The 14808-nt window shown below is 52.2% G+C and overlaps 5 protein-coding genes across 5 annotated transcripts; 4 read left to right on the top strand and 1 right to left on the bottom strand.

Annotated features, from left to right (window-relative positions):
* Window positions 1–5: 5 nt before the first annotated feature.
* On the top strand, window positions 6–1360 carry MAM_04198 (F-box domain protein; the record flags this gene model as incomplete). Its single annotated transcript, XM_040822996.1, has 2 exons — window positions 6–779; window positions 839–1360. The coding sequence occupies 2 exons, from the start codon at window positions 6–8 to the stop codon at window positions 1358–1360; spliced, it is 1296 nt and encodes a 431-aa protein (XP_040678875.1).
* A 1452-nt stretch (window positions 1361–2812) lies between these two features.
* On the top strand, window positions 2813–5301 carry MAM_04199 (Histone deacetylase class II; the record flags this gene model as incomplete). Its single annotated transcript, XM_040822997.1, has 5 exons — window positions 2813–4380; window positions 4454–4517; window positions 4572–4664; window positions 4723–4894; window positions 4949–5301. 5 exons carry the CDS (start codon window positions 2813–2815, stop codon window positions 5299–5301), a joined length of 2250 nt encoding a protein of 749 aa, XP_040678876.1.
* Window positions 5302–5771: 470 nt separating this feature from the next.
* MAM_04200 (serine/arginine repetitive matrix protein 1) lies at window positions 5772–7614 on the top strand (the record flags this gene model as incomplete). Its single annotated transcript, XM_040822998.1, has 3 exons — window positions 5772–5803; window positions 5994–6488; window positions 6552–7614. 3 exons carry the CDS (start codon window positions 5772–5774, stop codon window positions 7612–7614), a joined length of 1590 nt encoding a protein of 529 aa, XP_040678877.1.
* Window positions 7615–8205: 591 nt separating this feature from the next.
* Window positions 8206–10443, bottom strand: MAM_04201 (uncharacterized protein; the record flags this gene model as incomplete). The annotated part of the gene is made up of 1 exon (XM_040822999.1): window positions 8206–10443. One exon carries the CDS (start codon window positions 10441–10443, stop codon window positions 8206–8208), a length of 2238 nt encoding a protein of 745 aa, XP_040678878.1.
* Window positions 10444–12053: 1610 nt separating this feature from the next.
* Window positions 12054–14260, top strand: MAM_04202 (Polycomb protein, VEFS-Box; the record flags this gene model as incomplete). The annotated part of the gene is made up of 2 exons (XM_040823000.1): window positions 12054–14075; window positions 14144–14260. The coding sequence occupies 2 exons, from the start codon at window positions 12054–12056 to the stop codon at window positions 14258–14260; spliced, it is 2139 nt and encodes a 712-aa protein (XP_040678879.1).
* Window positions 14261–14808: the final 548 nt, after the last annotated feature.

Below are 14808 nucleotides of genomic sequence, written 5' to 3' on the forward strand. Positions count from 1 at the left end.
CGGCCATGACAAAAAAGTTCGCCTGCCTTGCGGCCTTGCCCGTTGAGATTCTTCTCGACATCTATCAGCATCTGGACCTTCGGTCCATTCTTGAGCTTTCGCTTACAAATTCCGAATTCCTCATCTTCTTCCAGCGACGAAAAGTTGATATTCTGCTACCAGTTCTCATGCGTGACTTTAGCCCTTTTGACGAATTTGTCCAGGTATACACTGCTTCAGCCGGCGATATCACCAGAGGTGGCCTGTATAAGCCAAGGAAGGTGGCGTTGCGACGATTTGCCGGGGACGAAGGATTGGTTCTGAGCAATGGGATTTCCTTTTCAAGTCTCGCCGGAGACCCAGTTGATGGCAGCTTTACGCACGTCACTCACTCTCGACCCACGCCCAAAGTATCAGGATCAAGTCCCGACACTGTCTTTTTGACTACACTTGATCTTGACGGTCTTCTCAATCAATGCCGCGTAGTGCGCGAGTGGCAAGAGCTGTTTCCGCAGATGCGATGGTTTCATCAGCCTGAAGACTGTCGCTTTCTTCGCCCTCACGAGCAATTGCGTTTCCGGAGGGCATTGTACAGGTGGTGGTTGTACGGTATCTATTTTCATGGCGACTTTCCCCGGCCTCGAGTTGGCCACCCTGAGCCCTTTGTGGACGATATACGTACAAGTCAGATGCGGTATCACTCGACGGCCGAACTGGTAGAGTTGATGGATTTTCTGGAAACTATCAAGGACATGATTTTGCAATATATTTGCCCTCGGCTGGATCCAAGTCAACAACAGGTATGGGTTAAAGAGTGTCATTTCCAAAAAAGGTAATTTATAATAACGTGGTCGTGCAGGCTTTTATACAGACGCCTCTGGTTGAAGATGTTGGCAGGAGTCAGTCCCTGGCTACAAGCTGGAATGACCAAAGTCATTGGGGCCGTATCGTCAAGACGTATGCAAAGCTAGGCCCCGAGGATCTGTTATACTACTTCAACAATATCTACAGCTATCCCAGAAAACGACTGATTACGGAAATTCAGCTTCGGCATCCAAACTTTACCTCGGACCAGGAGTCCATCCAGATTGCTATCCGCTGTGCCTTGGATGAGAGGAGCTGGCTAGATAAGATGGTCAACTTGGCAGAGCACGACGCCGGTGGCATCATCGATTTTGATGATGAACGGGATGAAGACCGTCTTCGATTGCAGGGTGATGCCAGTCCAACCGGACAGCTACCAGAGGGGTCGAGATTAATCCAGTCATATTCTCGCTACTCGCCCAGAGGTGATGACGGAGCGTTCCTAGACGACTATTTGCGGTTGTCGGCGGAATCTCGGCTCACGGCATCGGCAACGCCTTTGGGTGCCGTCAATTAAAGGCGAAGCTGACGTCTCATGTTCGGGGTTCGCTGGAGAGAGGTGCCTGGGTGATGCTCGGGACAGTTACTCTGTGGGAAATGTGTATCACATCTAAGCCAACTATGTATGGGGAATATCTCATTTTTCAAGGTAGCAAACGAGTTCGTTTGGCGCTTCGCGCAACATAAACCAGGCTACGTTTTGAATCCCGTGACAAAGGGTAGCGCAAGATTGCCGCGCTCCGATTCTGGTGACAGGATGGTAAATTATATTTGCTGAGAAATGCCATCTTGTACGCAGAAGTGTATGTACACTTTCACTTGTAGTTCAGTCGGCAGAGCCTCAAGGACAGAGTACTCGGCTTAGAGAATATAGACAACTACATCATACAGGGGACTGGCGCATTTAAGCCGGTGTCGTGCCGGTGCTGCACGAGTGCAATCATCAATGTAGGACGACGCCGTTTTGATAAGCTCAGGAGGGTGTGGGCTCTGGAGGAGGCGCGGGAGCCAACATTTGAAGCGCTAGTCACTGGTAAAGTCCAAGTGTTGGCGCCGGTGCCGTCAGGGCAACTGCAGCTGGGCCGCTGAGACTCACTGGAGTTGACCGTGACTGCAGACCAGTAGACCATACCGGACAAGGGACTGGGAACTGGGAACTGGCCGGCCACAGCCGCCACACATGGGACCAGTCCATATGGACCTGGACACGCATCTCACACCACCACAGAGCACCAGACAGACACTCGATGAGCGGCGACGAGTCACGGCACACACAGACGACTGACTGACTGACACCACGCTCGAGTGCGCAGGCCTGCTGCATCCAACGGGCAGGCTCAACAGCTCGGGGGCGCGTCGTCTATGCTGCGCGAGGCCGCTCACTCAAAACACAACACATGCATTTCGCTCTCTTGATGCCCTGCCGCTGCTCTGCATGACATTTCTCTGCGGCAGCCACACCCGAAACCCATCCTGGCGATAGGAACGCTCGTCCAGGTAAGACGAGAGGTCTGGTGACCTATGCACACTCACGATTCGGCCGTGTGTATGCTTCTCCCACGGCCCGTTGCCGAATATCATCCTCTGCAGCTATTTTTTGTGCCTCGTTTGTTTTGGCCGGGTGGGCGGAAAGGACCAAACGTCTGTTCTGTGCATGCCTCGCCTCACCCTGGTGCCAGCTTCACGCAAGTCTGGTTGCGTTTCTGAAGCAACGCGACCTTGGCTTGCGCTTTCGAAATAACCGCTCATGCCTGATTAGACTAGACCGGTTGCTAACTCAAGTGTCCAGAGCCTCAGGGTCCTGCCGCCGGGCAGTGATCCCCACGTCGTCCAAGAAGCTCAGCTTGGCAGACTTCGGCATCAGAGGTCTGCGGCTGCGTATTCTCACTGCTGTGGTCTTTCTTCTCCCGCTCTCATTGTTCCGTGCTCCGATATTCTCATCTGCTCTATTGCGGACAACCGTTCGACAATGGAAGTGGAGGGAGATGATCATCCTATGGGGGATGCCGACATGACAAACGGGACCAGCCGTGACAACAGTGTTGTGCAGGGAGACGATGATGACACAGCATCCGAAGACGCCGGTTACGATGACCGTGACCGCCAAGTCTATTCTGACCCGCAAGATCTGGCCCTAGAGCAGCTTCGGCGGCGTGGACTTCTCCCAACTGGTTGCTGCTACGATGATCGCATGAAGCTGCATATGAATGCCGATTTTAGCCCAAACGCTCACCACCCTGAAGACCCTCGGCGCATTCACGAGATCTTCAAGGCTTTCAAAAGAGCTGGCCTGATATATGCAGGGCCAGAGGCCGAGCTGCCCAAAATCATCAAGGAATGCCCGACGCGGTACATGTGGAGGATTCCTGCCCGTGCCGCCACTCGCCAAGAGATCTGCCTGGCACACTCCTCGGAACACATGACCTGGGTTGAAAACCTGGATAAGCTGAGCACCTCAGAGCTGCGTGAGCTGACCAAAAGATACGATCAGGGCCGTGAGTCGCTCTATGTCGGAAGCATGTCCTACCCTGCCGCTCTTCTATCCGCCGGCGGCGCAATCGATACATGTAAGAACGTCGTGGCTGGACAGGTCAAGAACGCTTTTGCCGTCATCAGGCCCCCGGGACACCACGCCGAATTCGATGCCCCAATGGGATTCTGCTTTTTCAATAATGTACCAGTCGCCGTTCGTGTCTGCCAGCAAGATTACTCTGATGTCTGCCGCAAAATTCTAGTTCTCGACTGGGATGTTCATCATGGAAATGGCATACAAAACATCTTCTACGAGGATCCCAATGTGCTCTACATTTCCATTCACGTCTATCAAAATGGACACTTTTATCCCGGAAAACCTCCAAACCCGGACACCCCAGACGGAGGCCTCGAGAACTGCGGTGCCGGCCCTGGGTTGGGCAAAAACGTCAACATTGGCTGGCATGACCAGGGCATGGGGGATGGTGAATACATGGCTGCCTTTCAAAAGATTGTTATGCCTATCGCCAAAGAGTTTAATCCAGATCTGGTAGTCATTTCTGCAGGGTTTGATGCCGCAGACGGGGACGAGTTGGGTGGATGTTTCGTCACACCCCCGTGCTATGCACACATGACACACATGCTCATGTCGCTGGCAGACGGCAAAGTGGCCGTGTGCCTCGAGGGCGGATACAATCTTTCTGCAATTTCAAATTCTGCAGTGGCTGTCGCACGAACCCTCATGGGGGAGCCGCCGCCCAAAATGACTATACCCAAACTAAACAAGGAAGCCGCACGAACGCTGGCCAAGGTCCAGGCTTATCAGGCTCCATACTGGGAGTGTATGCGTCCTGGCATAGTCGACGTTCCTGCTGTCCAGTCTCTCAACGCCAATCGTTTGCACGACGTAATACGGAGTGCACAGCGGCTGGTTTTACAGGAGAAGCACAACATGATTCCTCTCTATGTCCAAAGGGACCAGCTGTACAAGTCTTTTGAGAACCAAGTCCTTGTCACGCCGAACCTCCACAATTCAAGGAGGATGCTGATCATCATACATGACCCGTAAGTAATTCATTTGTCAAAATAGTGACGTTGGAGGTACAAGTCTGGGGTGTCTAACATTTGACTTGCTTAGCCCTCAATTGCTGGCACAACCAGATGCCGTTGATTCTTCACTGGAGCCACATAATGCTTGGGTAGTGAGTTTTGACTAGTTGAATCATTCGATGTCATTCCCAAACTGACAGTTTTAGGTCGATGGGGTAACTCAATATATCGACTGGGCTGTCAGCCAAAACTTTGGGATCATGGACATAAATGTGTCAGCTTACATTACTAAAGATGAGGTATGCTGCGTTGATGTCGAAGACGTGCAAACATCAGAAACTGCTAACACATAACCAGGATACGGACTCGTATATCCCAGGATATAGGGAACGAGTTCTGCAAGAACAAATCCAACAATTGATGAATTATCTCTGGGATAACTTTATGCAATTGTACGACACAGACGAGATCTTTCTTATGGGTGTAGGCAACGCCTATTTGGGCGTCAAGGTGCTTCTAATCAACAGAGGTAGGAACTCTTCGTGGTAACGTCATATGGACAGACTTTTAACAATATCTGTAGATTGCAAGTCGAAGCTATCTGGCGTCGTAAACTTCGTCACCGGAAATCTGCGTCCCGTCAAGTCCAACATTGACCCGGATCTCTCACTATGGTACAAGGAGAATTCTAGGGTCTATGTTGCCGGAGACCACGCATGCTGGTCAGATCATGACTTGACCAAGAAGGTAAAAAAGCGCAGATTCGGCACAGTTGTTCGCAGTCCCAAACTCGGGCTCAATAAGATGATGCAGGAGCACGCAGACGAAGTGCAAGAGTGGATACTCTCACGAGTTTCGGCTACAAGTCGAGGCGATACGACAGAGGAAGAGGGCGAATTTGATGGGAATGGGATTCGTGGTGTGGGGCAAGGTTGAAGATTACACCAATTTCGTATTTTCCTTTTGCCAAACAAAAGATGTGGAAGCCTGTTTTTTGGCGAGCAAGCAGAACAACCCATGATGAGTTGGGGGTGGGGTTTTGGCTTGGCTGGGATGCATTTGAATATGGTGTTGAGGTATGCGAGTCTCGAGTAAGGCTGAAAGGAGTTTTACTGCACAGATATGTTCTATTCGTCTCTCGTGTCCCCCTCCTGTAAACCCTCCCAGCCTGCTTTTTTTGTTTCACGAGATCGTGCGTAGTCTCCAAGTCTTCCTGTGACATGATTTATTTACTGTGCGAATGAGATCAGGCGTTTGTTTTTGCACTGTCTATTTGCACTGTGTTCGGAACCGGTTAAGAAATTCGCCGGTGGGTATTTCCAACTTCAACCTCGAACGACGGGTAGACTGAGGATCTGTGGTTTGCGCGAAACAACCCGCGCTGTAAGGTTCAGTGTTGCCTCAATATGGATCGTGACCGGGATTCCAGAGGTCGAAGGTAAGAAATTGATTCCTACTGATCACTTCATTTCATGTATAGGATGCTGTTGGTTCGGCATTATCCATACCTCAAGGCTTCATATATTCGTCTCCAAACGCGAGAGCCTTTCCCGCAAACTGTCTTGCTAGACGTTTGTAAACTTTTCTCCTGTGCAATGCTTTGAACCATGACTGACTGGACTATGCAGATATGACGATGGCGAGGTTGTCCGATACGGTGCAGGTGAATCTTGGAGACCAACCCCGAGAGGTGGGCCAGTAGGGGATCGATCTCCTCGACGACCCAGAAGTCCCATCAGAGATAGACCACGAAGTCCGCGCCTGAGAAGCCCTCGACCGCGAAGTCCTCGCGCCAGGAGTCCCATGATGTCCGGGTCCGACAGCTATGTCCCTGGGCGGTATCCGCCGCGGCGGCGATCAAGAAGTGGTGATCGATTTCGACGCGATCGGGAAAGTCCTCCCCGACGACGAGAACGCACGCGTTCCCCCATGAGACGGTCTCCCCCGCCGCGGCGCAGTCCCTCTAGAAGGAAATCGCCCATTCGAGACAACAGATACGATCGTCCTAGATCTCCACGCCGCGATTGGGACCGAGGCAGAGATCAAGTTCGTGACAGGGATCGGGATTGGGACAGAGATCGCACGCGTGACAGGGAGCGCGATTTTGACAGGCGTGATGAAAGGTTGGTGTCTTTTTGGGTATGACTGGAGCCTATTGGGGACTTGAAACTGATGAATCCCCACAGACGGTGGTCACGCTCGCCGTTCGGCCGCGATAGGCGTGAAAGGAGCCCGACGGTGAAGATGGCACCTTCAGGTGCTAGGTATCGACCTAGGTCGCGTTCACAAAGCCGTGTGGGCGAGAGATATCAGACGTACCGACGGGCATCGCCAATCCGGGAATCGGGCGTCTCATCAGCGATTACATCTCAGCCTCCTTTGGAAAGGGCCTCTCCTCGCCCGGGCTCTACCAGAGCACGGTCGCCGTTACAATCCCGTGAGCAGTCCCCTCATCGCACCGTCGCTTCTGGCTCAGGCTCAGTCAGGGACACTCCTCGTTCGGGCCCCGGAGAACACCCATCGGCCTCTAGGTCACCGCCGCGTGGTCCTGCTGCCTTGAGGGCACCGCCGACCGGGCCTTCCGCAAGTCGGACCTTGTCCACTTCTGTGTCGTCTCCTTTGCCCCCGAGCTCTAGGCATCCACAAACCCCCGGGGCAGGGCCGCATCGCACAGATGTCCCCAGCCCGACCAATCCCCCGTCCGGACCACGAGGATATGTAGCACAGCGAGGATACCCTTCTCGTGCTGGACGAGGCGGCTGGAGTCAGACACCTTCTCGACAGATGTCCGGCCTCTCCCCCTCACCAACCACACCAGGTGGTTCCACCAGTATCCCTACCGGACCGCGAGGAGGGCCTTCTGCAGGCTCATCTACACCAACTCAAGGGAGGCCATTCAACCCCCCTACAGGGCCTGCGTCCCAACATGGCAACGGTCCGCGGCAGACCCTTGCGCAGAGCTTACTGGCAACCATGCCCCCGCTCATTCCCGGCGGGAAACTTGATCCATCAATGACACCACTTGCACTGGGCGTGACTCGTGAGCTCGAGCCTCACTACAGAAAGCTTCGTGATGAGGAAGAGAAGGTGCGCGACGAACTTCGTGTCAAACAAGAACGCCTCCGAAGGTCACTTTACATGTGGGACAGGCTAGAAAGGGAGTCTCGCGCTTGGGAGCTGCGAAGTGATTTGAGCGAGAAGAGCATGAAAAATCTTGCGGGAGAAGGCATGGGCGGTGCTGCCTTCTGATGGCCGGGCTGTCTGCAAAATCACAACCCGCCGGGGGGGGGCGGGTTCCCTTTTTTGCCGACACAAAATTTGTACGAGTATCTACGGCTTCTTGATGGTCTGTTCTCTCTTACCCACTCTTTTCCCGTCGCAGGGTGACTATGAGCATATCCGGATATAATATACTGGGTAAAAGGGTAGTACTTGGCGTTCCGGGTCTTGGCTAGGGTAGTTGTGTAGATTACTATTGTGTAGATTAAATTGGTGGTAGGTATACCCCCTTTTTGTGTAAAACAAATGGATGGCATTTACGTTTTCTGCAATTTAGACTGTGCAATTTGTTCTGTTTTCCCCGTGCATGGATGCTGGTCGGTATCACTGCTACTACGGATTCCCAAAAAACTCGACGATTAAAAAGACGAGACAGTGCCTGTGGAGAATTTGCAAGTTTAATTCAAGGTAATTGCATTTCTTTCATTGAGCTTCCATTGCGGTAAGGAACTGCGCCCGTCAGGCTGTCCCTTCACTCGCTGTTCATTTTTTTGCCAAAGTACTGTTACAGAGCGAAGACATCAGGGCACACAGGCTGTGGGGTTTGTTTGCAGTGCATGTCTAGAAGACCACGACATGCTCATCATCTTCGTAGTCGCCGTCCCACTCCTCTTCCGAGTCCGATTCTTCAGAGCCAAAGTCCTCCATGCTGTATTGGAACTCGCGTATTTTTTGATTGTCAAACAAGACGTTAACGGTTGTGCATTTTCCATGCAGAAATTCCTCGCCAGATGTGTCCTGATCGACTGACGAAACATTCGTGGCGCTTGTGCTACTCTCCATAATATCCTTCTCCGCGGCTTTTCCTTCCGGGAAATCAAACTCTTCATCGTCCGTGTCGGGCTCTTTGTAGGAGATGCTCCCAGGCTGATGACGCATAGATTTGCCATGCCGACCTCGAATCTCGTAGACTTGGCTGTGGGAGGCAATCCTGCTGCTTCGGCGGGAGGGCGATGTGGACGCTGGCGGCTCGGCTGTTTCCATCGACAGAGCCGCCTCATCCTCATCTGGTTGACGCAGTGTTGTGTGAGAATTGGGGGGCACGAAAGGTCGAAGAAAAACCCGTTTCATCTTGTCGCGCCATTTTCGGCGCATGGTAGCACGTGCTTGCCAAGGAATGTCAAGCATTGTTTTTATTGCAAGATATCGCAGATCTGGTAGCAAGGGTGCGCTGTCGATGATTGACTGGAAGAAAATCTCGGCAGTTTCCATTGACCAGTCCCGAATATGCTCAATATTGAGCACTCGTAGACCACAAGGCCACCTCGGAATCTGAGATGGTAGCAATACTTGATCGTACATGGGATCAGCATCGTTGATACAGTCGTGATGTCGATAGTATGACAGGTTTATGTGTAATTTTCTTAACTTGGGACACGTATCGGCCAAGTTTGTGAGGAAACCCAAATCAAGTGACTGATTGTGCATCAGGGTCAACGTCTTAAGCTCGCTGCCATGGGTGCACAGAAATGAAGACAGATCTTCGGACCTAACCTCCCAGCAGTTGATCAGTTCAAAATGAACAAGACTCTTTGGTAAAAGAGGAAGCAGCCGGTCGTTGAGCACGGTCGAGGATTCAAAAACGAGATGTTTCAGCGAGGCGAGGGCCGAGATGGCTTGTGCCACAGCCTGTATAGTAGCGCCATCCATTTCATATGTCTGTAGTTCTTTTTCTTCGGAGTCGGGTTTTATTTGCAGGTGCTTCAGTGAGGGCACTTGAAAATTGGTCAAGCTCAGTCTAGTGAGCTGTGAGAATGGTAGCGTCTTATGGAGACCTGATATAGCCTCGATTGTTGGAACATATCCTCCAAGAAATCTACCGCTCCACTCCCAGCTCTTCAGGGCAGTCGGAAATGGCTTGTCGCCAATCAGAGAGGACTCGGTGGCAGCGCCGTCCAGCGCTCGGAAGATGTCTTCTGAGTAATGCCAACGCAGTGTCATGTCCAACTCTCGGTAGGGAGGTTGATCCATGGGGGTAAAAATAATCAACTCTTTAAGGCGAATAAGTGGGCTGATCAGCTGAAATAGGAGCGGCTGTGGCACAATCTGAACGTTGATGTGCAGCGCCTCGACCTTTACGCGATAGTTGTATAGAGTCTCTGAAGAGGGGCGTTCAAGCAGGACTGCTAGACGTTTCGCCTTGGCAGTATTTTTAATGGTTGGGCAACGATAAATAGCAGTCAGTGCAGGTTCTGCGAATAATCTGCACGTGGTAGCGGCTTGTATGAGCCAACTGTTTGAAAGTACCTCGGTAGATCCTTCTCTGGCCGCGTACAGAAAAATATCTGTCCAACACTGGAATGGGACTCGAGGGTCTCGCCAGTCTGGAATGAACTCATCTGGGATGTGGCTTCCGGTCGCAATGCCCTGTGCCAACAGTTTTCGCCTCTTGGAAGTCGATGGTGGTGATGGGCGGCTTCGCTTTCCACGACTTGAGCTGGCTTTGGAAGTGCCAGCGGCTCCAGAAGTCGTACGGGATTTTTTCTTGACGAATTTTTTGCTTGAAGCCGATTCAAAATGCTCAAGTCTTTTCCTTCGATCGCCCAGTCGTGACGCTCGCTCTTCTGCCAGAGGGCTCATGCTTGATTCAAGGTCGCTTTTTAGACCCGATTCGGCGGATTGGGAGACAACGGCAGATTGCGCGTCTGAATCATCACCGGATTCAGTGGATTCCTCTGCATAGTTTGGTCTGGGAAGCGTTCGTGTACGGGTCGCGGCGATTTGTGAGAGGCGATTGGCATTGCGCCGGCTGACAGCTACGTCGGGACGCCCAGAGCGTGAACTGCGAGTCCAGGTCATATTGTTGGACGTGTGGACTTGAGCTCTGGCCACGGAGATATATTGATCGATGGCCTTCCTCCGTAATGAGAAGTTCAGTGGGATATCGCGACTACCAAGGGTCCCTGGGTGACGTACACTCTGATCAATATCAAGCTTGCAGGATGGCAGACACCAGGATGGTTATCTGCGGGCTTCGACTTGAGGATAACGGCTCAAATTTTGCAAATGATATTGGTGCGAAATTTTGAGCATCTTGGTGGATGGACAGTTCGGCCCTCGAGACTATCATGACATCAAATAGTAGCGCAGCAAAAAAAAAAGGAAAAAAAAAAAAAAGTCGGCGTCGAAGGAGGAAATGATGGCACCAACCTGCACGGCTCGAGATTTGGTGGGGTAAAGAAGTTGAGCTTCTGGCAGCCTTGCATTCAGCATGCGGGAAAGATGCTACGTGCAGGGGTCAGACGTTGAGGCGCGCGGAGGTGCATGCAATAAACGGGGCGGACTTGAGAGACGGGACCCATCGTGTAAGCGCCGTTCCAGTGCAGGGAGTCCTTCACGACAAAACAAGAAAAGTACAACTTGGCAAAGGAGAATTTAGATTTCTTTTCTGAATTCAGAGACAACAGATTGCCTGCGCATCGTTTTGCCGGAGAAATAGTCTATGCACACTTGCTGTAGCCTGCAGGCACTGCTTGAGATGCTAGTTCCTACTTCATACGGGACGCCGAAATATTGCTCTACCGAGGCGAGCATAGGAGATGACAACCACTCAAGTACTTAAGTAGCTACCTAAGTAGGTACCTAGGCCGACGTAGTAGGTAAGTATGGAGCACTTGAGTACTTACGTAGGTACTTGCTCACATTAAGAAGTACGTTCCTTGGCACACGACTCGACTCCCGAGGCGCCTCGCCGCAACATTGACTACGAGAAGCAGCAGGCATCTCCGTCACCGTGTGGAGAGGAGAGGCCCGTGGTCCACAACATGCATGCCCAAGTATTCATTCATTCACGCCTTGCCCGCACTAAACCCTTCCTGGGCCCGTCATAGAAGCAGATTCCCCTGCACCTCACTCACACCTCACCTCACCTCACCTCACCTTACCTCACGCGTCTCAGTTGTACCTGCTGCCGTCAATCGCATGCGCCGTCATGTCCGGCTAAGCCTCACTTCTCACATCGCCAGACACGATAGTCGTCCGCTCGTGGCCAACTGCTTCGCTCAAAAGGCTCGCTCGAAATTGCGCGTATCAGCTTCGGTATATTGCCCGTCGCCGTCTCCAAAGTCGACGCCCAGACCGCACGCACCCCTTGTCTGCGGCCGCCTGTCGCTGTCAAGCGCCATCCGCGTGTTTGACGCTCAAGTTGTAAACATCTTCAGGCAACGAATTTTGACCGGCAAAAACGCCCTACCGATACGCAGAAACAATGCCTCGTCCGTCTCCATGCTCTTGAGGCAATCTGGCATTCCTTGGTCCCTCGCTTTACTTGCTGGCGTTTCCCTCCTCCATCACGGCCACTCTATGAATGGGCTTTAAACATGACGGCGCATAGCCCTTGCCAGCGGACAGCCCCCTTTCTTCATCGCACCTGGCTCAAGAGTGTTAGGGCGCTTCAGGAGTCATCCGTCATGGGAAACATAATCTCTTCGCCCATGCATAAGTTGCCCCGTGGCGAGAGTGACGACGGACCCCCGGCAAAGCGCCGTCGCATCTCATCCCCCGACTCATTCGATCTTGATCACCTTGTCGCATCACCACGCTTGTCTGAGTCTGGCTCAATGCTACGCATCGGCCTGATCAAGCTTCTCCATAAAGACTCAAAAAAGGTCAAGTCGTTGCAAGGGAACACTGTGCCTCGCGATGTGCTGCTCACCACCAAGGCGAGATGCAAAGTCTCCATGTTTGACATGAGCTCGCATCCACCACAAGTTCTGTATTGCCAGAGTCAACTATGCGACCTGATAACATTTAAGAATCCCGCTGGCCCCTATCCCATCGCCCGCGTTGACTTGCCCCAACCCTTCTTGATCCCTCGAGAGAGCATTCTAATTAATCGCCCCGACGACGGAACCTTTGATCTGTCGGATTCGTACCACTTGGTCATAGAGCTGGAGGCTGCCGATGCCACTCGTTGGCCGCCCCTAGACGAGCAAGACTTTGGCGTGCCTCCGCAATCTCTCTACCCGATAAGGGGGACAACTCGGCACTGGGTCATGTCTAGCAGGTTCGATAGCGTCTTTGGGAAGTTGAGAAGCCCCTTGAGCCTCTCGGCAAGGCACCCCTCGGACCAGTCCAGTTACCCAACCAACTATCTCATGAGCGTTGACCTTCGATGGAGGTCGGGATTGACAGCCTTGAGACCACTTGAACCAGGGTCCATGCCCTGCATTACGGCAATCGATCCAGACGTCGACGTGTTGAGTGACAATGCAATGGGCCATCCTGGAAAGTGCCCGACAAATGGCATGAATGGCCATGCTAATGGTGCATCGCCGCACGACCAAGACGATGAGTTTGCCGGTGACCAGACGCCATCTCGCTCATTGCGGGCTCGAGAAAAGAACAAGATATACAACCTGAAAGTGCTCAGTGATCAAGCGATTGGACGAGAGAAGAAGCAGCGTGGCCGGGATTCGAATGCAGAGGCGAATGAAGGCCGCGTGCAATACGTCTTGCCGAGCGACCAGCCCATATCCTTGGACTATCACTGTTGTATAACCTGCGGCGCGTACCACGAATCTATGGACCAACTGCAGCTGCACCTGCAAACATCTCATCCGTCGTACGTCTTTGAGCTCGAAACCACAAGCCATGGCCCGCTGTTTCGAGTTGCCGCCCTCAGAGAGCCGACGCTGTCTCCTCGGAAAGCTCTTCAACTTGGGCGACCAGCGAAGCCCTTCAGCCTCCAAACCTTCATATCTGGAGATCAGAACTGGGCTACATCACGATTCGGGCCTGACGGCGATGAAGTTTTCAAGTCCCCGACGAAGACTTTCCTTGACCGAGTTCAGTCTGGATCCCCAGTCGCAAAGCTATCGAAGCCACCGTTGCGTCGACCGGTCAAGGCACCGAGCGTGAGCAAGGTCCTGGTTCCCAGCATTCCACAACCTCTATTCCATCCCATAAGCAAAGCAAGGCTGAAGGCCGGGCAGGAAGTCCCTCAGAATACCCCCGATAATACATGGTTAATACAAAAGCACCGAGAAAGCATAGCTGACTTTTCTGATGTAACTGCGGCAGAGAAGGAATATATATGGGAGTGGGACGGCTATATTTTGCAGCAAAATATCACTTCGGCTGCGTACTTCTCCCGTGCCTGGATGAACTTTGTCGAAGAGAAAGCGAGTTGGCTTGCAGGCGCGCAGCACCGAATGCTCGAGTTTGGAAAGCACTCGAGTGTCTTATTGGCGCGAGATGTTCTAGATGATGAAGACATGCAGCAGGCGTTCAGGTACATTAATGAGGCGAGAACCAAATCTACAAAGGGTCAAAGTCTGCCTGGTGACACACTGGCTGCTGATGGCCGGGCAAAAGACATGGCCAGCACCAAGCAATCTCCAAAAGTCTCCCAAATCCGCAAAGGCGCCAATGGTTGCACCATTTGCCAGCTTCCCGTTATTGGCCCGCGGCTACTACTGTGCTCTAATACCGTAGGATCTCCCGGCATTTCATTTCGCGTGTTTGTGTGCGGAAGGTGGACTGACACTGTATTCTCTAGACATGCTTGAAACGATTATACCATGCCGACTGCACCAAGGGCGATGCAGTCATGCCAGTAACGAGACCAGGGTGGCTTTGCAACGTTTGCAGCGAAGGCAGAAAAGGTTCCGACTAGAGGTTCGGATCTTACCCGCCGTTAGCCAGCATGATCTTTGCCAGGTCCAAACCTTGCCTTGGAACGGAGACGACCGAGGTGCGACGGGCAGATTTCAAACAGAAGCTACGATGATGAAATACTGTGTATATTAGAGTGATGATCTGCAGCTTCTTCTCATGGAGGTATCGATACCCCCCAAGATCGATGGCTATCATCACGGAAAAACTACTGTTAAGCTCATCCAATTTCAGCGCCTCCGTCCAAGTCCAAAATACCGTGGTTGCTCATATGAGGCAAGCCTGGGCCAAGAAACCCTTTAGAGAATGAATTGCTCTCGTAAGACTTGGTCCAGGAATATGACGATGTCTGCGCAGTGCCGTGCCCATAGAAAGAGATTGCAGGGGAGCAAGTCTAGTGACTTCCTCGATATATATGCATACATTGAGCACTTGGGTATTTTTGACAGCCACTTAAAATAATACCACCCAGACTATTTCTACAGTCAGAAAGTGTACGCCCAAGAACCTGTCCAACGCCACAACTGTTTGGAAAAATAATAGATAAGA

The sequence above is a fragment of the Metarhizium album genome (genome assembly GCF_000804445.1).
Source record: "Metarhizium album ARSEF 1941 chromosome Unknown scaffold_9, whole genome shotgun sequence".
In the NCBI taxonomy this organism is placed as follows: domain Eukaryota; kingdom Fungi; phylum Ascomycota; class Sordariomycetes; order Hypocreales; family Clavicipitaceae; genus Metarhizium; species Metarhizium album.